Below are 22,676 nucleotides of genomic sequence, written 5' to 3'. Positions count from 1 at the left end.
ACACCATTGTAAAGTGATTATACTCCAATAAAGATGTAAAAAAAAAAAAAGTCCACCATCTTTCTTATCTGAAAAATCTGCCCTTGCCATCTGGTGCCTAGCCATTCCTACTTTTTCTGTACCTTGAGCCTAAGCCCCACCCCCCCACAGCCCACAGAGCCTTTTCCATCCCTGTGCGTCCTGAGCATTCACCCTACCCACCACCCAAACCTTGCCCTTGCTTAGGCCCTACCCTCCACAGACAAGGCTTTTTCCCCTCCTTTTTCTTTTCTTTTATTTTCTTTTCTCTCCTCCTCCTTTTTACTATTGTGGTACTGATGTACCTTCTGGTTGTTAACTCATCTATATTTTTATTTTTATATTCTTCCTAACATACCTCTTAGTTTTCTAGTCTAATTTTACTTTTTACTTTGTTATTGTTGGGTTATTTTGTTTTTGCTGCCCAAGGCAGCTTGTGGGATCTTGGTTTATGAGCCTGGGGTTGGCCAAAACTCCTGCAGTGGGAGCTCTGATTCCGAACCACTGGACTAACAGAGAACTTCAGACTCCAGGGAATGAACATTCATCAGAGTGAGGTCTCATGGAGTTCCTCATCTCAGCACCAAGACCCAGATCCACCCAATAGCCTGCAAACCCCAGGGTTAGAAGCCTCAGGCCAAACCACCAGTAAAACAGAAGCACAATCCCACTCATTAAAAAACAGGGGGGGGGATGGCAAAAAAATATGTCACAGATGAAGGAGCAAGGTAAAATCCTTGCTACAAGGTCCAAGACCAAATAAATGAAGAGGAAATAGGCAATCGACCTGAAAAAGACCAAATAAATGAAGACCAAATAAATGAAGACCAAATAAAGACCAAATAAATGAAGAGGAAATAGGCAATCGACCTGAAAAAGAATTCAGAGTAATGATAGTAAAGATGATCCAGAATCTCAGAAATAGAATGGAGGCATTGATTGAGAAAATACAAGAAATGTTTAACAAAGATCTAGAAGAACTAAAGAACAAAGAAACAGAGATGAACAACACAATAACTGAAATGAAAAATACACTAGAAGGAATCAATAACAGAATAACTGAGGCAGAAGAACGAATAAGTGAGCTGGAAGACAAAATGGTGGAAATAACTGCCAAGGAGCAGAGTAAAGAAAAAAGAATGAAAAGAATTGAAGACAATCTCAGAGACCTCTGGGACAACACTAAATGCACCAACGTTTGAATTACAGGGGTCCCAGAAGAAGAGAAAAAGAAAGGGTCTGAGAAAATATTTGAAGAGGTTATAGTTGAAAACTTCCCAATTTCACAAGGAAATAGTCACCCAAGTCCAGGAAGCACAGACAGTCCCATACAGGATAAACCTTAGGAAAAACACACCAAAACATATTAATCAAACTAACAAAAATTAAATTCAAAGGAAAAATATTAAAAGCAGCAAGGGAAAAAAAATAACATACAAAAGAATCCTCATAAGGTTATCAGCTGATTTTTCAGCAGAAACTCTGTAGGCCAGAAGGGACTGGCAGGATATACTTAAAGTGATGAAAGAGAAAAACCTACAACCAAGATGACTCTACCCAGCAAGGATCTCATTCAGATTTGATGGAGAAGTCAAAAGCTTTTCAGACAAGCAAAAGCTAAGAGAATTCAGCACCACCAAACCACCTTTACAACAAGAGCTAAAGAAACTTCTCTAAGAGGGAAATGCAAGAGAAGAAAAAGACCCACAAAAACAAACCCAAAACAATTAAGAAAATGGTAATAGGAACATACATACAATAATAACCTTGAACGTAAATGGATTAAATGCCCCAACCAAAAGACACAGACTGGCTGAATGGATATAAAAACAAGAGCCATATATATGCTGTCTACAAGAGACCCACTTCAGACCTAGGGACACATACAGACTGAAAGTGAAGGGATGGAAAAAGATATTCCATGCAAATGGAAATGAAGAGAAAGCTGGAGTAGCAATACTCATAACAGATAAAATAGACTTTAAAATAAAGGCTGTTATAAGAGATAAGGAGCGACACTACATAATGATCAAAGGATCAATCCAAGCAAAAGATATAACAATTATAAAGGTTTATGAACCCAACATAGGAGCACCTCAATACATAAGGCAAATGCTAACAACCATGAAAGGAGAAATTGACAGTAACACAATAATAGTAGGAGACTTTTACACCTCACTTTACCAATGGACAGATCATCCAAACAGAAAATAAATAAGGAAACACAAGCTTTAAACGACACAACAGACCAGATAGATCTAATTGATATTTATAGAACATTCCACACAAAAGTGGCAGATTACACTTTCTTCTCAGGTGCACATGGAACATTCTTCAGGATAGATTACATCTTGGGTCACAAATCAAGCTTTGGAAAATTTAAGAAAATTGAAATCATATCAAGCATCTTTTCTGACCACAACGCTATGAGAATAGAAATCAATTACAGGAAAAAAAACTGTAAAAACACAGATACATGGAGGCTAAACAGTGTGCTACTAAATAACCAAGAGATCACTGAAGAAATCAAAGAAGAAATAAAAAATACATAGAAACAAATGACAACAAAAACACAACGACCCATAACCTATGGGACACAGCAAAAGCAGTTCTAAGTGGGAAGTTTATAGCAATACAACCTCACCTCAAGAAACAAGAAAAATCTCAAATAAACAATCTAACCCTACACTTAAAACAACTAGAGAAAGAAGAACAAAGAAAACCCAAAGTCAGTAGAAGGAAGGAAATCATAAAGATCAGAGCAGAAATAAATGAAAGAGAAATGAAGAAAATAGCAAAGATCAGTAAAACTAAAAGCTGGTTCTTTGAGAAGATAAACAAAATTGATAAACCCTTAGCCAGACTCATCAAGAAAAAAAGGGAGAGGACACAAATCAATAAAATTAGAAATGAAAAAGGAGAAATCACAAATGACACTGCAGAAATACAAAGGATTATAAGAGACTACTACAAACAACTATATGCCAATAAAATGGACAACCATGAAGAAATGGACAAATTCTTGGAAACGTACAAATTTCCAAGACTGAACCAGGAAGAATTAGAAAATATAAACAGATCTATCACAAGTAATGAAATTGAAACTGGAATTAAAAATCCTCCAACAAACAAAAGACCACAACCAGGTGGCTTCACAGGCGAATTCTATCAAACATTTAGAGAAGGGCCAACACCTATCCTTCTCAAACTCTTCCAAAAAATTGCAGAGGGAGAAACACTCCCAAATTCATTCTATGAAGCCGCCATCACCCTGATATCAAAATCAGAAAGATATCACAAAAAAAGAAAATTATAGACCAATATCACTCGTGAACATAGATGCAAAAACCCTGAACAAAATACTAGCAAACAGAATCTAACAGCACATTAAAAGGATCATACACCATGATCAAATGGGGGAAGAGCACAGCTGTTTTTATAACAGAGCATAGCTGTTTTTATAACAAGCTTTGTAGAGATATTTATTTTTTGTTTTTTGTATTTATTTATTTATTTTTTGCAGTACGTGGGCCTCTCACTTTTGTGGCCTCTCCCAAAATCACAGACTACTATAAAGAGCCTGATAGCCTTTTGGAGTTTTTCATTAGTGTCTTCTATGAGATAGAATCTTTGCAAAGTAAATGAGAAGAATGGATGAAAGCAGGAATAGTGATCTTCAGAAAGGAAATAATAAACAAGAACAGAAGAAGCATTTCACGGGCATTCTGAATAAAAAGAAAACAAACTTCAAACAACGTAGCATTCTATTTTCAGCTGAGAAATAATAGCAACAGAAGGCACATCAGTTTGTTTTCTGTAGCTATCAGATATTGAATGACTGTTTCCAAACACAGGTTCCAGCATAACACCACCATAATCTGAAAAAAGGATTATCATAAGGGTGTGAACCATCTCTGTATGTGTACTCGTTTTGTGCAACAGAGCCCTATAGTTCTAGCCAAACATGAAGATAACTACAGCCATCATTCATATCGTGTATGACAGCATTAGTCATAAAGTGGCTTAATACTGTATTTGCAACTAAGTAGGACAAAATTTCCTCAATTGCTTTCAGGTGCTTACGTACCTAACCTCCTCCAGAGTTGCACAGTATTCTTTTTTAAAGTTTTAAAATAAAATAATGTGGTTAGTTGCCTAGTAAGTAAAGGTGTTTAATAAATGTTTGATAAAGATGAAAAGCAGACCTGGAAAAGTAGTGTGGAATGGGCCCCTGATTTAAAGTGGCAGTGTTTTTAAAAATATATATTTTAAGGTTAGGGTGATAACAGGAATACAGGCATACCTTAGAGATATTGTGAGTTCAGTTCCAGACTACCACAATAAAGCAAATATTGCAATAATGCGAGTCACACAATTTTTTTGGTTTTCCAGTGCATATAAAAGTTATTTTTACACTATACTGTAGTCCATTATTGTCTTAAAAAACAATGTAAATACCTTAATGAAAAAATACTTTATTGTTAAAAAATGCTAACAATCATCTGAGCCTTTAGCCAGTCATAATCTTTTTGCTGGTAGAGGGTCTTGTCTTGATGTTGATGCTGACTGATCAGGGTGGTGTTTGCTGAAGTTTGAGGTGGCTGTGGCAGTTTCTTAAAATAAGACAATAATGAATTTTGCCACATCAATTGACTCTTCCTTTCATGAAAGGTGTCTCTTCAGCATGCAATGCTGTTTAATAGCATTTTACTCACAGAACTTCTTTCAAAATTGGAAGTCAAATCCTCTCAAGACCTGCTGCTGCTTTGTCAACTAAGTTTATGTAATATTCTAAATCCTTTGCTTTCATTTCAGCAATCTTCACAGCATCTTCACCATGAGTAGATTCAGTCCTAAGAAAACACTTTCTTTGCTCAACCATAAGAAGCATCTCCTCATCCATTTAAGTTTTATAATGACACTGCAGCAATTCACTCACATCTTAAAGCACCACTTCTAATTCTAGTTCTCTTGCTATTTCCACCACATCTGCAGTTACTTCCTCCCCTGAAGTTTTGAACCCCTCAAAGTCATCCATGACGATTAGAATCAACTTCCTCCAAACTCATGTGAATGTTGATGTTTTGACCTCTTCCCACAAATCACAAATGTTCTTAATTGTATCTAGAATGGTGAATCCTTCCCAGAAGGCTTTCAATTTACTTTGCCTGGATCCATGAAAAGAATCACTATCTATGGCAGTTACAGCCTTAGGACGTGTATTTATTAAATAATAAGACTTGAAAGTTGAAATGACTCCTTGATCCATGAGCTGCAGAATGGGTGTTGTGTTAGTAGGCATGAAAACAGCATGAATCTCATTGCACATCTCTATCAGAGCTCTTGGGTGACAGGATACATTGTCAATGAGCAGTAATATTTTGAAAGCAATCTTTTTTTCTGAGCAGTAGGTCTCAGCAGTGGGCCTAAAATATTTAGTAAACCATGTTGTAAACATATGTGCTGTCATCTGGGCTTTGTTCTTCCATTTATAGAGCACAGACTGGGTTGATTTAGTAGAATTCTTAAGGGCCCCAGGATTTTCAGAATGGTAAGTGAGCACTGGCTTCAACTTAAAGTCACCAGCTGCACTAGCCCCTAAGAATCAACCTGTCCTTTGAAGCTTTCAAGCCAGGCATTGACTTCTCCTCTGTAGCTATGAAAGTCCTAGATGGCATCTTCTTCCAATATTAGACTGTTTTGCCTACATTGAAAATCTGTTGTTTAGTGCAGCCACCTTCACTAATGATCTTAGCTAGATCTGGATAACTTGCAGCTTCTATATCAGCACTCACTGCTTCCCCTTGCACTTTTATGTTATGGAGATGGCTCCTTTCCTTAAACCTCATGAACCAATCTCTGCTAGCTTCAAACTTTTCTTCTGCAGCTTCCTCACCTCTCTCAGCCTTTGTGGAATTGTAGAGAGTTAGGGCCTTGCTCTGGATTGAGCTTTGGCTTAAGGGAATGTTGTGGCTGGCTTGATCTTCTACCCAGACCACTACAACTTTCTCCACATCAGCAAAAAGCCTGTTTTGTGTGTTCACCAAAGTTAGTACTTTTAATTCCCTTCAAGAACTTTCCTTTGCATTCAGAACTTAGCTAACTGCTTCGTGAAGAGGCCTACCTTATGGTCTATCTCAGCTTTCGACCTGCCTTCCTCACTAAGCTTAATCATTTCTAGCTTTTGATTTAATGTGAGAAATGTGCAACTTTTCCTTTAATTTGAACACTTAGAGGCCATGTAGGATTATTAATTGGTCCAATTTCAATATTGTTCTGTCTCAGGGAATAGAAAGGCCCGAGAGGAAGGAGAGGGATGGGGGAACAGCCAGTCAGTAGAGCAAGCAGAACACACAGAACATTTATAAATTAGGTTTGTCATCTCACATGGGCACGGTTCGTGGACCCCAAAACAATTACAATAGTAACATCAAAGATCACTTATCTCAGATCATCATAACAAATATAATAATAATGAAGTTTGAAACATTGTGAGAATTACCAAAATGTGACACAGAGACAAGAAGTGGGCAAATGCTGCTGGAAAATCAGCACTGATAGACTGCTTGATGCAGGGTTGCCACAAACCTTCAATTTGTAAAAAAAAAACGCAGAATCTGTAAAGCTCAATAAAATGAAGTGCAGTAAAACAAGGTGTATCTATAAAACAGGGGAATGTATGAGAATGATATAGTCATGCTGAAAATAATGTTAAGTTGAAAATAACATCAAACCGTTCAAACTTCCTGCTTCGCTTATTACAGTTAAGTCAAATCATATGAGACTATACTAAGAGATGGAAAAAGAAATGAAATCCTATAGAGTTTAATGTTCAATGGGTTCTATTTTCTGCAAAACTGTTTAAGTTTATAATAACTCCACTAAACTTGTTCACGCCAAACACCTAGGAGTTATCTTTGATTCATCCCTGTCCCTCATACTCTAAATCCAATCCCTCTGCAACTTCTGTAGACTTTACCTCCGAAATATCAATATATCCCAACTTTGTCCATTTATCTCTACCTCCACTACTATCAACACTGTTTAACCCAGCTTTATCTGGAGCACTACAAAATTCTCCTAGCTAGTCTGTCAGCTGCCACTTTTGACCACCATCAATCCAAGTGACAGTGGTGTGGTGTCCATTTTAAAACATAAATCAGGTAATGTCACTCTTCAGCTAAAACCTCTCCAATGGCTGCCCAGTTTATCTAGAAAGACTTCCAGACTCCTCACCCTAACCTACAATCCCCTCCCTGATGTGGCCCCTGGCTCTGACCCCACTATGCTCCAGCACCCTGCATTCTTTCTGTTCCTCTAACAGTCCAAGCTCATGCCTGCTTTTATGCCTTGTACTTTCTATTTCTCTGCCTGGAATGCTTCCTTTGATCTTTGCATGGCTCGGTTCTTCTTGGCATTTGCATATCAGAACAAATGTCCTCTCCTTTGAGAGAGACATTTTCTGATCAACCAACACAGTTATATTCTCTATCATATCACCCAATTCCATTTTTTAAACAGCACTTTTTACCACCTGGTATTTTCTTATGCATTTATTTATTTGGCTACTCCCTACTAGAATGTAAACTCCATGAGATTAAAGACATTATCTTATTCACTGCCATATTTGCAGCTCCTAAAACACTATCTGGAACATATCTGATTTGTGATAAATATTTCTAAATAAATGAATGAAAAAAGAGGATGAAAACAAATTTTGTTTAATAATTTAACGAGATGTTCAGTGGTTAAGATTTGTTGCTCCAAGGGTACACGGTAAAGCTTACTCTCTGTGGATGGTCCAAAATAAGGAACAATCTAAATGTATAGCAATTGGGATGTATATGTCTGTCCTCTTCCTCCCTGTCTCAGAAACATTAGAAATCACTTGTCCCCAACCTCTCATTTTTCAGAAGAGTAAACAATGATATATAACAGGGGTCCCCAACACCCAGGCTGCAGACTGGTACCGGTCTGCGGCCTGTTAGGAACCAGGCCACACAGCAGGAGGTGAGTGGCGGGCGAGCAAGCGAAGCTTCATCTGCCGCTCCCCGTCGCTCCCCATCGCTTGCGTTACCGCCTGAAGCACCCCTCCTACCCCATTCGTGGAAAAATTGTCTTCCACAAAACTGGTCCCTGGTGCCAAAAAGGTTGGGGACTGCTGATATATATATAGGATTAAATGATCACACAGCTAGTAAGTTGCAGAACTGGGACTGGAACCCACCTCGCCTGAGTTCCGGTGTGGTGTTCTTTCCACACCTTTCTTATTACTAAAAATAAATATTTTGGTCATTATCAAATACTTGTTCTATTATGGCATAACAAAGCTTAAAAGATAGGTCTTTCATGAAGAGAACTAATGAATTCAAGAAAGTTTTACTTATGAGTGTATGGTCTGCTATGGGCGAGAACTTAAAATTGTAAAACAAAAATAAATCACACGTGTTCAATCCTCACGAAAAACTAACACTTGGCTAAAGTTGAATGATGACATCTAAAAGTTAGAGATGTATTGCAATACAGGTGCTAGAAGTAATTTGTAACATTGCAAAATGTCACAGAGGATTAAATTTTAACATATTAGATTTTCAATTCACAGAAAGATTGTATATAGTAAGTCAATTTCCACTTTAAGTAACAGAAGTTTAAAAAAGGCATAAGCCAATAGTTCTAGTAAGTTGAGTGAGTTTTTTTAAAAACTTATGGTCAGAGTAGCAAAAACTTAACCTGGATATCTGAAAATCTTCAAAATTGATTTATGGAGTTAATACTATTTTAAAAGATTTCCAGATCACAGCATGCTTTCACATTTATATTTCAATTATTTTCACTGTACAAAAACCCTAAAACTTACAATTAATGGTTATAATGCCTCCAGATCATATGCATTACAGGACAGGAGACTGTGATCCTTATATTCTCCAGCAAAAATTCTTTTGAGTATAAAATGGCGGAGACAAAGGAGTCACAAGGTATCAGAATATGACACGAATGCATTTGCAAATCAAGCGGAGGTATTAGGTGACTATCACAGAGCTAGGACACTCAGGGAGCATGAAAGACAGCAGATTATCCCTGTCCTCAAGAAATTTACAATCATGTTGATGAGAAAAAAATTTACATCAAAACCCACAATTGTATTGTACACACATATGCACAGAGGGTGAAAATCATAGAAAGTAAATAAACTTTAAAGGTATCTCTTCCCTGATAAATATCAGCTTGTACTATTAGGCACTGTGAATAGGGTTTCTCAGCTTACATGTCTCACTTTTTGGAGTGCTCTCAGCTTTGATTCTGTAACACCTCAGAGATTCCAGAGGAGTGCTGAACCATGTGACAAAAGTCTTCAGGTGGACCTTGAAACAATCTTTAAAGAAATCTTTTTAGGTAGGCAAAACTTTATTTCGTTTGGTTTCTGTTTTTTAATTCTGAAAGCACCAATTTTATTTTCCAAGGGACACCTCTTTTCAGATGCAAATGTGACTATTTCCTAAACACTCTATTCAAATGTTAACATTATTCCTTTCTGAATGCTAATTAACAAAAAGAAGGAATGGTTCATACTTGGTTCTTGATTTTGAATCGATGTGAAATATGGATGTTTCCCTCTTTGGACCAGATTTTTCTTTAAGGTATCTTTTCGTTGATTGTAAAATACATCATATACACAGAAGGCTGTACAAAGTACATATGTGCAGTTTAAATAATAAATACCCACTGAATGCCCATGTAACTATCACTCAGGTTAAGAAATAAAATCCCAGGTGTTTTTGAATGCACTGTCACAGAAGGAAGGGAGCAGTTTACGATGAGACAGAGTCTAAATTTCCTTGTTGTTCCTTAATCAAAAATGAAAAATTTCCCTCCTCATTTCTCTTTTGACATGTTAGTCCCAAATTTGGAAAAGGTCCTGAAGTAAACAAGTACAAACACCTTACTTCCTAACTCCTGAACTCAAATTAAATTCTTTACGTAATAGTTCATGATGCTCCCTGGTGAGGTATTCAAGGGGAAGAGGGAACGTATAGTTAATGAAGAACGAAATATTTTAAACCTATGCTGCTGACGTTTTTATAATTATGACTTACTGTCCTGTATTGTTGCTATTTTTTTTAAAAAACCTCATGTGAAAAATTTGACAGGGAAGAATGATTAACAAGCCTAAATAAAACGTGGTATCTAACGTGACTCTCAAGGGCAGTGGCCCTAAATACTGAAGAGTGCATTGAATGACTGATGTTTCCTCTTTTGCAGAAAAAAAAAATCCATTGTCTTCTGGGCTTATCACCTTATGTAGTATTTTGCACTTAGGTAAAATCCTTCATTCAACAAGTAGTTACTGAGTTCAATGCAGTACTAAGCACCATGAAGAGGTGAACAAAAGTAGAAAAACATAATCCCTGCCTTCAGGGGAGCTTAAATACACTGGGGAAGATAAAGCATCCACTAATGAGGCAACTGAAAAAAGTACTTACAATCCATAAACAATTGTCTGAGAGTAAAGCACAGACTGAAGGTAGAAACTCACGAAACTAAAGCAGTTTGTAAGGGTGTTGTTTTCAACTTAGAACACATTTTACCAACAGAAATGTTATAAATAAATGCTGATTGGGTTTATAGGTTTGCCAAAAGAAACTCATTTAATTCGGAATATAGGGAAATTTTCTCTGTATATTTGCCAGGAAAATACAGTAGAAAGCAAAAGTGTCGTAATACTATTAGACAAAAATTGGAAAACAAAAACGATTATGAAATAGGTTTATAAAATACATCTCGATATATTCTGAATGCTGAGGCTTGAGAAAGAGGATGTTTAATCAAAGCAGGTAGATGAAGACTTCTGTGGAGATTCAGAAATGAATCCCTATCAAGAACACCTGCAGTCCGCGACATATCTCTCTTTCAACTTCAAAATATATATTTTTCACCTTCATTCACTCATTCAACAAGTATTTATTGAGGATCTCCACTACATGTCAGGCACTGGGAGTACATGGGGAGAGCGCATGGGGAACACACCAGAACACAGGGATCTTACCTTCTAGTGGGGGCTGGGAGGGAAAAACAATGATGTCAAGAACGGATAAGTGCTTTTCCTTGCTTCGTGTTGACCATTACTCTGTTTATGACCAATATTAATTTTATATTTACCACCCTCCATGATTGGGGTTGGAATGTCTCTTTGTTCTAAATGGAACTAAAGGAGGGTGGGGCAAATATAGGGCACAGACATTTCCCGAGGTTTCTGCCAACAACCCCAGGATGGGAGAGGGACGTATGTTAGAAAAGATGACCTCAGCTATGACCAATGAGAGAAAGAAAATGGGCATGATTCCTTTGAGGAGGAAGGGTGTTACATCAGGCAGAAATCACCAAAGCCTTGCCATCAGTCACAGAGAGCTTGGGCACTGTTAAAAGGAGGTAGTTTGCATTGGCCATTTAAACCTGTCTTGGCCATTTCTTTTCTCCTCTTTTTCTCCCTTCCTCCTTCCTTGTTTCCATTCCTTCTTCCCTCCCTCCACCCTCCCTCCCTCCCTCCCTCCCTTCCTCCCTTCTCTCCTTCCTTCCTTGAAGCAAACATATATTGGTGATTGCCAGGCACAGTCCTAAGCATGAGGGATACAAAGAGGAATATGACAGTCCTGGCCCTGGTCCTCAAGCAGTTTATAGCCTAAAACAGCGTTCCCAACTCAGGGATTCGTTATATCCAGGGGTAGTACTTTTAACTACTTAGCAACCCATGTAGCACAAGCCTACCGATGAGAATATATGCCAGTCAAGGTTCCAGAGTAGGGTTCTGGAAATCCACTGCTGTGCTAGTAGTTAACCTTGTAGTGGCTGCATAGTGGCGAGGAAGGAGGTCCTGAGGGAGGGGTTGGAGTAGCCAGGATAATTGGGTAGGTAACAGCACTTGGAGGGGGATTGGTTTGTGGCAGTAACTATTTACCAAATGGTTAACAATGACAGTCATTTAATGATGATATGACTGTATCAATGGGTACCAATTAAATCCTTAGCTCTAACTACAGCCAACAGTTAGGAAAAGAAGGCAGTGGTTGTAGTGAGATTATGTGAGTGAGGGAAGCTTTCCTGAGTGAGTCCTGAGCTTAGTCTTGAGAAAGAAGATTGGCATTAATTGGTGACTAGGAAGGGGAGGACATTTAGATGTGAGAAATAGCCCAAGTAACAGTGGAAATGGATAAATCATATATATAGAATGCCATTAAAGAGACCAACTTAACTGGAAGTGTGGGCAGTGAGAATGTATTGTAATAGGATGAAGAGTGCATTTGGAAGAATGGGTTGTGTGTAGCAAGGGAGAGAGGGGGTTGGTTGTAGTGTCAATTGGGAAGAGGGAAACATATGCTAGGGTTACAAGTTTAGTTCTGACATAGCAGGAAAAAAGGGGGGTGGCTACTCTGTCCTCGAGCAGTATGATGAAAGTGACGTATGAGGAAAACCATTCTGCTGACTATATAGAGACTGAAGAAGGGTAAGGCCAGTTTAAGTGGCTACTTCAGCAACCCTGGGGAAGAGTTCATTAGGGCATGAACCAGTATGGTGACTATGGAAATGAAAGGAAGGGTTCAATCTCACAGATATTGCAAGACCACGTGAGGAGCGGAGAAAGGAATCGATGATAAGCATAATATATTACATCTTAAATATGACAGCTGGCTTTCTAAACACCCAAAGAAAAATGTAAGTCTCTAATACTAATTCCTTAAAAATAGCAAATTTAGCCATATAACGATCCTATCTAATTTACAAAATAAAGATCCTAACTCTTCACGATGAGGCAGTATGAACTGATAATCTTTTGATACTAAGAATGAGGCTGCTGTATGATACCACAAGGAACAGCATTAGCTCATTTTTTTTACTGTTCATTTATATTAACACAGAAAATGCATATAGTATGAAGTTGTTGACATTTATGTGAAATCTGCTAGATTTAATTGTTCTGATGTTCAGTTTACTTACTAAGTCACTTCCAAATGAAAGTTTTATCTTTTGAAGGTGGAAAGAAATGCTTGATTTTTAACTGAGTTAATTTTCAATTGACTCCTGAGATAACAGGGAAGCTTTAGGAGCCTAATTAAACCATGTATTTGCTCTAATTACTTTAGCCGCAGACTGCAAGGAAACAAAAGCAGCAAACAGACCTGTTCTGTGCGCAGCAGCCAGGCATTTGACGGTTGTTTTCTCCAGCAGAGATTTTGAGTAGCACGGAAGTAAAGCTGAGACGAAAAGCCATCATCTGCAAGCAGTGGCTGCAGCCACAAATCACAGGGCAGCCCCTTTTCCTGCACAGTGTAGAAAACATCATTTATCGTGCATGATTTTATTTATGTCCTAACAGAGAAAGCAATCATCATCACTAGCATCATTTTTTGATATCAAGGTAGCACCACATTTTTATCAACATAATTGGATGTTAGCTCACAAAAACTCTAGAGTTAATACTTAAAGGACAACTTATATATTGGGCGAGAATAATCGTGTTTTTAATACTGGCTACTTTTTCCTCTCAGGCTTTATTCTCTTGAACAATGTCCCTATTTAAAGTAACGGTTTAATTTTCAAGCTAAGTAAATCCACATTTCTATTGTTCATTTTGATTTCAGAACAAGTGGAATTTAGAAGACTGATGATCATCTGTATGAGGAAAAAAGCAGATGAGTTTTTATTACTACTGACTATCAATTCAGTCAAACAACTGCTTTCTTAAAACAGGATTCACAGGAGATTCCTTTTAAAGGCAAACTGCACTAAAGGCATATTTCTTCATTAGATAGAAACTGTTTTAAAGGTACTGTGGCTGTATTTATCCATTGATCTTAGTTTCTAGGTGTAAAATACCAGCTGAAATGCTTGAGTTTCCCCCCTTCAGCTAAAGTGGTAAACAAATAAAAAATATTGTAGATTTCATTACTTCTTATCTGCTGTTTCAAAAATCTGTGCTTGAGATTCTTGGTTCAGAGTCCAAACTTTACAGAAATTATGACAACTTGAGCTTTCTGGGGTAACTTGTCCTAAATATGAAAACAAAAAATTAAGAGACAAGAATCTACAACCAAAGGAGAGTAGAACAGTAAAAGCAACCATCTGGTGAGTTCAGGCCAAATACAAAGTCTCTCCTTTTTGCCTGAACCATCTAGAGGTCTGTACCACCCCTCTGCTTTATTTTGCCTATGGAAACCTGACCTAAACTAAACAACTATTCTATATCATTAAGTTGTCCAGGAAGATGAAAGTTTAAATATATGTCAGACAAGCTACAGCATCTGGTGCAATTCAGTAATGATCGTCTCCTCCAGAGAGCTTCAGTGTTGGAACAACTTTTAGAACTGAGGAGATTTGGTTAACCTATGTAAAGAAAATAACGTTCTTCTAACCACACATTCTCCCTGTTCACAAACACTAATATTGACCATATCCTCTCCCATCGTAGAAAACACAGAAAGTAAGATCCCTCTATGAAACATTTCACTCTCTCTCTAATTCCATTCTGTTGCAGTCAAATAATATACTTTGCATACAAATAATCAACATTGATAATCTTTCACTGCAGTTATTTAAAATTATTTTCATGCTTGTTTTTGTTTTGTTTAACACATTGATTAGTCCTAGGGGTTCCCCCGCTAGAGTAGAAAATAATGTCTTACAAACTATTGTTTAAGAGTGCTCCATAACATTTAAGAAGTATAGATGCTCTCTCATAATTTGTTGATATGAGAACAAACTTAGTTCTCTCTTTAAAACAGCAGGTAAGTTTAGATATGTGAGTTTGTTTAAAAGAAGGTTAGAAGTGATCATGGTAACATTTGTGTGTGTCAGTATCTCCCTTCTAAACTACACTACAAACCTCCTGTGCCAAATTTACACATCTTTCAAAACAGAAGAGAATCTAGCTTAAAAGTGATATTTTTCATCAACAGACTAGGAAAAAACTTGCAACAAATATGACAAGGTTTTAATATCTTTATTATGTAAACAAGTCACACATAATAAGACAAAAAAAACACCCCCAAAACACTAAGAACCCAACAGGTAAGGCAAAGGACACAAAAAGACACTTTAAAGAAGATAACACTATTGTCCGCAAATATATGTAAAAGGTTTTTTTTTCCTAATCTCACTAGTAAAAAAAAAATGCAAATTAAAAAAACAGTGGAATACCATTTCACCCATCTTATCAGTGATTTTAAAAAAATAACAATATACAATTCTGGCAATCAGTGCGGTGACAGGGTAAACTGATAAAATATTTTTGAAAAATAATGCATCAGATAGAAGTTCATATATTTTAACTCAGTAATTCCACTCCTCAGTTTCTACCCCAGGAGAATAATTCTCAACATTAAAAAAAAAACTATAGGTCCAAGATGTTCATTGCGGCATTATTTATAATATTAAAAAAAAGAAAACAACCTAAATACCTCGAACAGAGGGATGATTAAGTACATTAATATACAGCTGCCTAGAATAGTTTGCTGCATTTTAAATAATGTTTAGGTTGATCTATAATAATATGGGCAAATGTTATCATGTAATGTTAAGTGAAAAGAACAAGATACAATATTCTATACATTGTAAGCCTACCACTCTATGATAAAATTCTATAAAGACATGAGGAGTTTAAAATCTATTATTCTCAGTATTTTCAAAATTTTATTCAACATGCAGTTTAATGTTTTCCCATACATTTTTAAATGTCAAGTTTTTACTCAAAGCACTTTCAAATGCATTGCCTTGTTTTCAAAACATTTCTATCTAACGCAAAACCCAGTGCTTGGAAAGGCTTATGAAACATTATAACATCTATCATAAAAATCTCAAATGATTTTAATCATTTTCATTTTGGTTATAGGAGTAGGGAATCTTCTATATATGTGACCAAGCAGCTGAAACGTGGGTAGCAGCTGCAGTCAGAGCTCTGTCAGCATCCACACTCCTTCTACCTCTAGCCCCTTTCAGAAATCACGGCTGCTCCTAGCACCTGTGAATATACTGTGCTTATAAATCGGTGGCAGCAGAGGGAATGTTAATGGTTATTTCTAATATTTTGGAGACAGCCAAAACCAATTTCTTTTCTCCCAAAATGGGAACATCAAAAAGGAGTCATTCATCCAAATGTGTTTATTCTGTTACTAACAGAGAACAAATTCTCTGTTCTCTGTTGGGGCAGGGTTGGGGGTTATTTTTATGATGTATACATTGCTTGGTTTACTGTTAGATTTTATGAATAATACGCTTTGCAGCATCTACCCAAGGGCAAAGGTGAACTGACATTCCATTCTTTTAGAAATACCACGTCCCACCCTCCCCCTCCAAAATCCCTCTTTGCAATTGTGGTCACTCCTTTAACATTTTAATGTAACATGGATCCATCTCCACAGTTAGGAAGCTGAAATCCTAGTAGGAGAGAGAGAGAGAGAGAGAGAGAGAGGAATTGAGAAACACTTCAGGTTGCACTTACACTCCAGCAGTTTTTCCAGAAACAGAGGAGGCAGTAGTTCTTATTTTTGAGGTGTCAAGTTGTAGACTGAGATTCAGCAAAAATCTTCTTTTCTCGACGCAAGGGATGTGAAATATATTCTAGGATATGTGTTCAGTATGATCCTTTGTTCTAGGTATGAGCTATTCTTTTTCTAAAGTTTTTCGGTCTCGATCAAGGAAAGGGAAACTTAATATTATTTTGAAATTCTCTTAAAGACGCCTTTCAAAGCATCTCCCACGGGAAAATATCACGACAGCTCAACACTGGTGTATTTGAGTAAGAATCGAGTCCGATTTTTTTTTCGTCATGGCTGTTTTGCAGGCCCCCAAATTTGTGCTTTCATAGTCAGCATTAATCTAATAGCCAGAAACACCATCTTTTGCCAACCTGCGTCTCGTGGGCTACAGACGCGCCCTGATGAAAGATTAGGTTCATTTTGAACGCATCGATGTTATCTGTGTGCCTCAGACTCGCGGGCTTTTGTCAGGGATGAAGCGAGCTCGCGAGTGCCTGCAGAGCAGTGGGCGGCAGGTCTGAGTGCCCTGGTGGTTAACACGTTTCCAGGGGGTGCCCACGCTTTCTCCCGAGACTCTCGGCTCGCCGTGCGCGGCAGCAACTAGTGGACCAGACTGTGACAGAAAGAGAGAATTTATGTGAGGGACGGGAAGAAAAAGAGAGGGCGCCCGGCTCGGTCCCGGGTCACCGTGGCTTGGGGATTTGCATGAGTTTATCACTACCATTAATAGCTACTCGCAGAGGGTTGTTTACCGCCGAACGCGCGACAACCAGACAGCGGAGCCCACTACGGGACGCAAGCCACTCCTCCACCCCCCTCAGCTCCCTTCCTGCCCCCCAAACTAATTAATTCGAGGCCGCCTCCCTGCCAGACACTCCCATTGGCTCCCATCCCATCCAATGAAAACCTTGTAACAGTTTCACCTGGCTTCGGCTTCCCAAATAAACAAACAAACCGTCCCGGAACCTTGCCAGCTCTTCTCCCCTGCACCGCCCAAGACAGCTGCGGAGGCTCCGCCTCCTCCCGCCACCTAGCGCCCCCTCCAGCCAACCGTGCCCTTGCCCCCGTCGCGGCCCGCTCTCCCGCGTCTCTCGAACTTCTCCCTCCAAACCCCGCCTACCACGCCCGTGCCTCCGTGGACTCCTCGTGAGGACCTGCGTGGCGAGAGAGCCCCTCCTCCTCCCGTCGGTCCTCCCGAGGCCCAGAGGCCGGAAGATTCTCCGAGAGGGTCTAGGCGGGATAGGAGGTGGCCCCGCCTCTCGGGCCCACTGCCCCCTCCCTCGCACACCTCTGCTGGCGGCCGCTCGCGCCCCTCCACTGTGTTGGTAGCCGGAGCCACAGCGGCCGCCGCGTGAGGCAGCGGTCACGTGTTGTTTTGCCCGCCGCCGCGCGCTTCGAGTGGAGTGGGCGGGGGCGCGGGCCGAGGCGGGCGGGCGGGCGGACAGGGGTAAACGGCCTCTTCCCCCAACCCTCGCTTCCCCGAGCCCCCCCCCTCCGCCCGCTCACCTTAAAACCATCGTGCATCACCATGGCGAGTTGCTCCTTCGCTCGCGACCAAGCGACAAGGAGACTGCGAGCTGCAGCAGCGGCAACAGCGGCAGCTCTAGCTGCGGTGGCGCCCACCCCACTTCTTTCCTCGGGAACCCCGACCGCACTCATTGGGACCGGGTCGTCTTGTCCGGGAGCCATGTGGCTCTCCACGGCCACAGGCTCCCGGTCAGACTCCGAGTCCGATGAGGAGGACCTCCCCGTCGGGGACGAAGTCTGCAAACGCGGCTACCTGCGGAAGCAAAAGCATGGCCACAGGCGCTACTTCGTGCTCAAACTGGAGACCGCCGACGCCCCAGCTCGACTGGAATACTACGAAAATGCCAGGAAGTTCCGGCACAGTGTCCGCGCCGCGGCGGCTGCAGCAGCGGCGGCTGCCTCTGGCGCCGCGGTCCCCGCGCTCATCCCACCGCGGCGCGTGATCACCCTGTACCAGTGCTTCTCGGTGAGCCAGCGAGCCGACGCAAGGTACCGACACCTCATCGCTCTTTTCACCCAGGACGAGTACTTCGCGATGGTGGCCGAGAACGAGTCGGAGCAAGAGAGCTGGTACTTGCTGCTCAGCCGCCTCATCCTCGAGAGCAAGCGCCGCCGCTGCGGCACGCCCGGCGCGCAGCCGGATGGAGAGCCGGCCGCACTGGCGGCTGCAGCGGCGGCGGAGCCACCCTTCTACAAAGATGTGTGGCAGGTAATAGTCAAACCCAGGGGGCTGGGGCACAGAAAAGAGCTGAGCGGCGTGTTCCGGCTCTGTCTTACCGACGAGGAGGTTGTGTTTGTGAGGCTAAATACCGAAGTGGCCAGCGTGGTCGTCCAGCTCCTGAGCATCCGTCGCTGCGGGCACTCGGAGCAGTATTTCTTCTTGGAAGTCGGCAGGTCCACCGTCATCGGTCCGGGGGAGCTCTGGATGCAGGTCGATGACTGTGTGGTGGCCCAAAACATGCACGAGCTGTTTTTGGAGAAGATGAGAGCCTTGTGTGCAGACGAATACAGAGCCCGCTGCCGCAGCTACAGCATCAGTATCGGCGCCCACCTGTTAACCCTGCTGTCCACTAGGAGGCACCTGGACATGCTGCCGCTCGAGCCCGGCGGCTGGCTCAGAAGGTCCCGCTTTGAGCAGTTTTGCCACCTCAGGGCCATCGGTGATGGGGAAGACGAGATGCTCCTCGCCAGGCGCTACATAACACCCAGTGAGCCTGTGCCCCCCTCCAGGCGAGGAAGACTGCACCTGCCCAGAGCGCGGAGATCCAGGAGAGCGATTTCAGTGCCAGCCAGCTTTTTTCGCCGTGTAGCACCCAGCCCCGTGCGTGGCCCGCACCCTGCAGAAGCCCCCAGCGAGGGAGCTTGCCTGTCTTCTGAAGCACCTGGTTCCGGCTCTGGCAACTCTGGGGAAGAAGGCAATCCTCAGGGAAAAGAGGACCAGGAAGGAAACGGAGGCGACTATATGCCCATGAACAATTGGGGCTCTGGAAATGGCCGGGGCTCAGGAGGTGGACAGGGTTCAAGTGGCCAAGGTTCCAGTAGCCAGAGCTCTGGGGGAAGCCAGTGCTCGGGCAGGGGGCACGGCTCCGGAGGTGGCCAGGGCTCAAGTGGCAGCCAGGGCTCAAGTGGCCAGGGCTCTGGGGGCCAGGGTGCAGGAGGAAACCAGTGCTCAGGAGATGGCCAGGGCACCTCAGGTGGGCATGGCTCAGGCAGTGGCCAGGGAGCTGGAGGTGGGCACGGCTCAGGCCGTGGCCAAGGACCCGGAGATGGCCATGGCTCAGGCAGGGGCAGGAACTCTGGAGGGAGCAAAGGCTCAGGAAGTGGGAAAGGCTCCGAAGGCAATGGTGATCATGGGAAATCTCTGAAGAAAAGATCCTACTTTGGCAAATTAACTCAAAGCAAGCAACAGCAAATGCCACCACCTTCACCGCCTCCACCCCCGCCAGCTGCAGCAACTGGTGGAAAAGGAAAGTCTGGGGGAAGGTTCCGACTTTATTTTTGTGCTGACAGAGGAGCCACAAAAGAACGCAAAGAAGCCAAAGAAGTTAAAGACGCAGAGACCCCAGAAGGTGCAGCTCGGGGTCCCCACAGGGCCAGAGCTTTTGATGAAGATGAGGATGACCCATACGTGCCAATGAGGCCAGGGGTGGCTGCCCCTCTCTCAAGCTCCAGCGATTATATGCCAATGGCTCCTCAAAATGTCTCTGTGTCAAAGAAGCGCCACTCTCGATCACCTTTCGAAGATTCAAGAGGGTACATGATGATGTTTCCCAGAGTGAGCCCACCACCTGCACCAAGTCCTGCAAAAGCACCTGATCCTGACAAAGAGGATGACTCAAAGGACAATGACAGTGACAGTGACTACATGTTTATGGCTCCTGGAGCTGGTGCAATTCCAAAAAACCCCAGAAATCCTCAGGGAGGCTCTTCCTCCAAAAGTTGGAGCTCCTACTTGTCTCTGCCAAACGCTTTTCGGAGCTCCCCATTGGGGCAGAGTGACCACAGTGAGTATGTACCAATGTTACCTGGAAAATTCCTGGGGAAGGGCCTAGACAAAGAAGCCTCATCTAACAGAGGCCCCAAAGATGTAACTTCAAAGCCTTCAGTTGAGGGGTCATTCTCAAAGCCTAGAGATGAGGGATCACCTAACAAGCGTTCAGGTGATGGGCCCCCCAAGAACAAGACTAAGAGACCTAATCGACTTCCTTTTATTACAAAAGGGAATAAAATCAAGCCAAAACCACAAAAGCCCACACATGAGCAGAAAGAAGCCGACAGCACTAGTGGCTACATCAAGATTGACTTCCCTAAAAGAGGTAGCAATATGCCAGCTCCCTGTATTCAAAGACTGCCAGGTTTGTGGGGCATAATTGCCGACCCCAGACAGTTCGCCTTTTCGAATTACGTGAATGTTGAGTTCGGAGTGCCATTTCCAAATCCAGCAAACGACCTCTCAGATCTTTTAAGAGCTATTCCAGGTGCCAACCCCTTCTCTCTGGACGGTGCTAGGTGGCCACTTCCGCCTCTTCCTCCCAGTGCTACAGGTAACAGTGCTAATGAGGAAGAAGGTGACTACATTGAAGTGATTTTCAACCCAGCAATGACACCAGCCGTGCCTTTTGCTGACAGTGCCATTCGCTACGATGCTGAAACAGGTCGCATCTACGTGGTCGACCCATTTTCTGAGTGCTGTATGGACATTTCTCTCTCCCCGAGCCGCTGCTCTGAACCACCACCTGTAGCGAGGCTGCTGCTGGAAGAAGAGCTCGAGAGAAGACGCCCACAAAGCCGTTCGCAAAGTTTCTTTGCAGCTGCCAGAGCCGCCGTCTCTGCTTTCCCGACCGACAGCCTCGAGAGAGACGTCTCCGCCTCTTTAGCCGCGGCCGCGGCAACCGCGCCAACCTTAGCCGTGAGCCGGGCTTTAGCCGCCGCCTCCACCCTGGTCGCTGCCCCGGGCAGCGGCGCTGCCGCCGCGGGCCTCGAGGCCGCCGCGGGATCTGACTCCGCCTCCGTCAGCCGGTTCCAACCTGCTGCTAATGCTGCTGGTGCCGAAGTGGTAAGAGGGGCCCAAGACGTTGCGGGTGGCTCGAACCCCAGAGCCCAAAACCCATCGGCAGACCTTGCGGGAGGTAACAGAGCCGGCGGGGCTGCCGCTGCAGCCGCCGCTCCCCCTCCATCACCTGGCCGCGGCCGGGCGCCGAGACCCCCAGAGCAAGAAGATTCTGACGACGACGACACGTACGTGAGAATGGACTTTGCCAGACCTGACAACGAGAAGTTCGACTCTCCCCAAAGAGGTTGGTGAGTTTAGAATTCATTTCCCTGAAGTTAATGGTTATTGCTTAATGAATCGATCGATGCACTACTCTGTCTGCATTGTTAGGAAAATGTGAGCTAATATTTCATTCACTGGTGCTTATTTAGCATGGAAAGTAGAATTCAGTTTTAATCATGCAATACCTTGTGATCGTTGCAAAAACTTGTTTTAATCTAATGATAAGTTTCTTTACCCGGAAAGAACCGATTATCATTTAAACATTGGTTCTACATTTTAGGAGTAGTTCAAACTTAAGGATATGTAGCATGAGGATGCTTTCAGATATCCTTCCCTAACGCTTAGTGATTTATACAAACAGGACATCGTAAATTGAATCCCATCAACTCATTTTCAAATCAACAAGTGAAAGCTGCTTTTCTACAAATGACCATATTTAATTGCAGGAAATTTAATAAGAGCACCGAATATTGAGCAGTAATCAACTGTTAACCTTTGGGGGTTGATGACATTCTCCTTCCGAAAGTTACTTTCTTAAAAAGCAGTCATTGTTATGCTGGTTTGCTGTGATTTACCAAGAAAGTTAAATCTCAACTGTTAGCATGAACGTCTGGAGGGAACAAAAGGTAAATAATCCAGAACAACAGGTGATTGAAAGAAGAGGGTATTTGGCTCTGGAATGTGTTTTTGTGTTGATTTTGCTTAGTTTCTACACAGGATATGTTGCCAGAAACCTTGAGCATTCCTTTTCTTTGTCACTAACAGTGACAGGCAAGTCACCTCTGCTGTGCCTCATTTTCTTCATGTAACTCCCCCCAAAGAGGGTATGG

General features: G+C 42.1%; 1 protein-coding gene across 2 annotated transcripts; it reads left to right on the top strand.

The window, feature by feature from the left end:
* The first annotated feature begins 18,010 nt into the window (after window positions 1-18,010).
* On the top strand, window positions 18,011-21,978 carry IRS4 (insulin receptor substrate 4). 2 transcript variants are annotated; one of them, XM_027089627.1, is made up of 2 exons: window positions 18,011-19,696; window positions 19,727-21,978. In XM_027089627.1, exons 1-2 carry the CDS (start codon window positions 18,073-18,075, stop codon window positions 21,874-21,876), a joined length of 3,774 nt encoding a protein of 1,257 aa, XP_026945428.1. In that variant the 5' UTR covers window positions 18,011-18,072; the 3' UTR covers window positions 21,877-21,978. The 2 variants fall into 2 exon arrangements, with proteins under 2 accessions (XP_026945428.1, XP_026945427.1); XM_027089626.1 differs by having other exon boundaries at window positions 18,073-21,876.
* Window positions 21,979-22,676: the final 698 nt, after the last annotated feature.

The sequence above is a fragment of the Aethalodelphis obliquidens genome, unplaced genomic scaffold, assembly GCF_003676395.1.
Source record: "Aethalodelphis obliquidens isolate GAN/ISIS:26980383/991018 unplaced genomic scaffold, ASM367639v1 scaffold66, whole genome shotgun sequence".
Taxonomy (NCBI): Eukaryota; Metazoa; Chordata; class Mammalia; order Artiodactyla; family Delphinidae; genus Aethalodelphis; species Aethalodelphis obliquidens.
The sequence above is the reverse complement of the archived record's forward strand: the minus strand, read 5'-3'. Positions and strand labels throughout refer to the sequence as shown.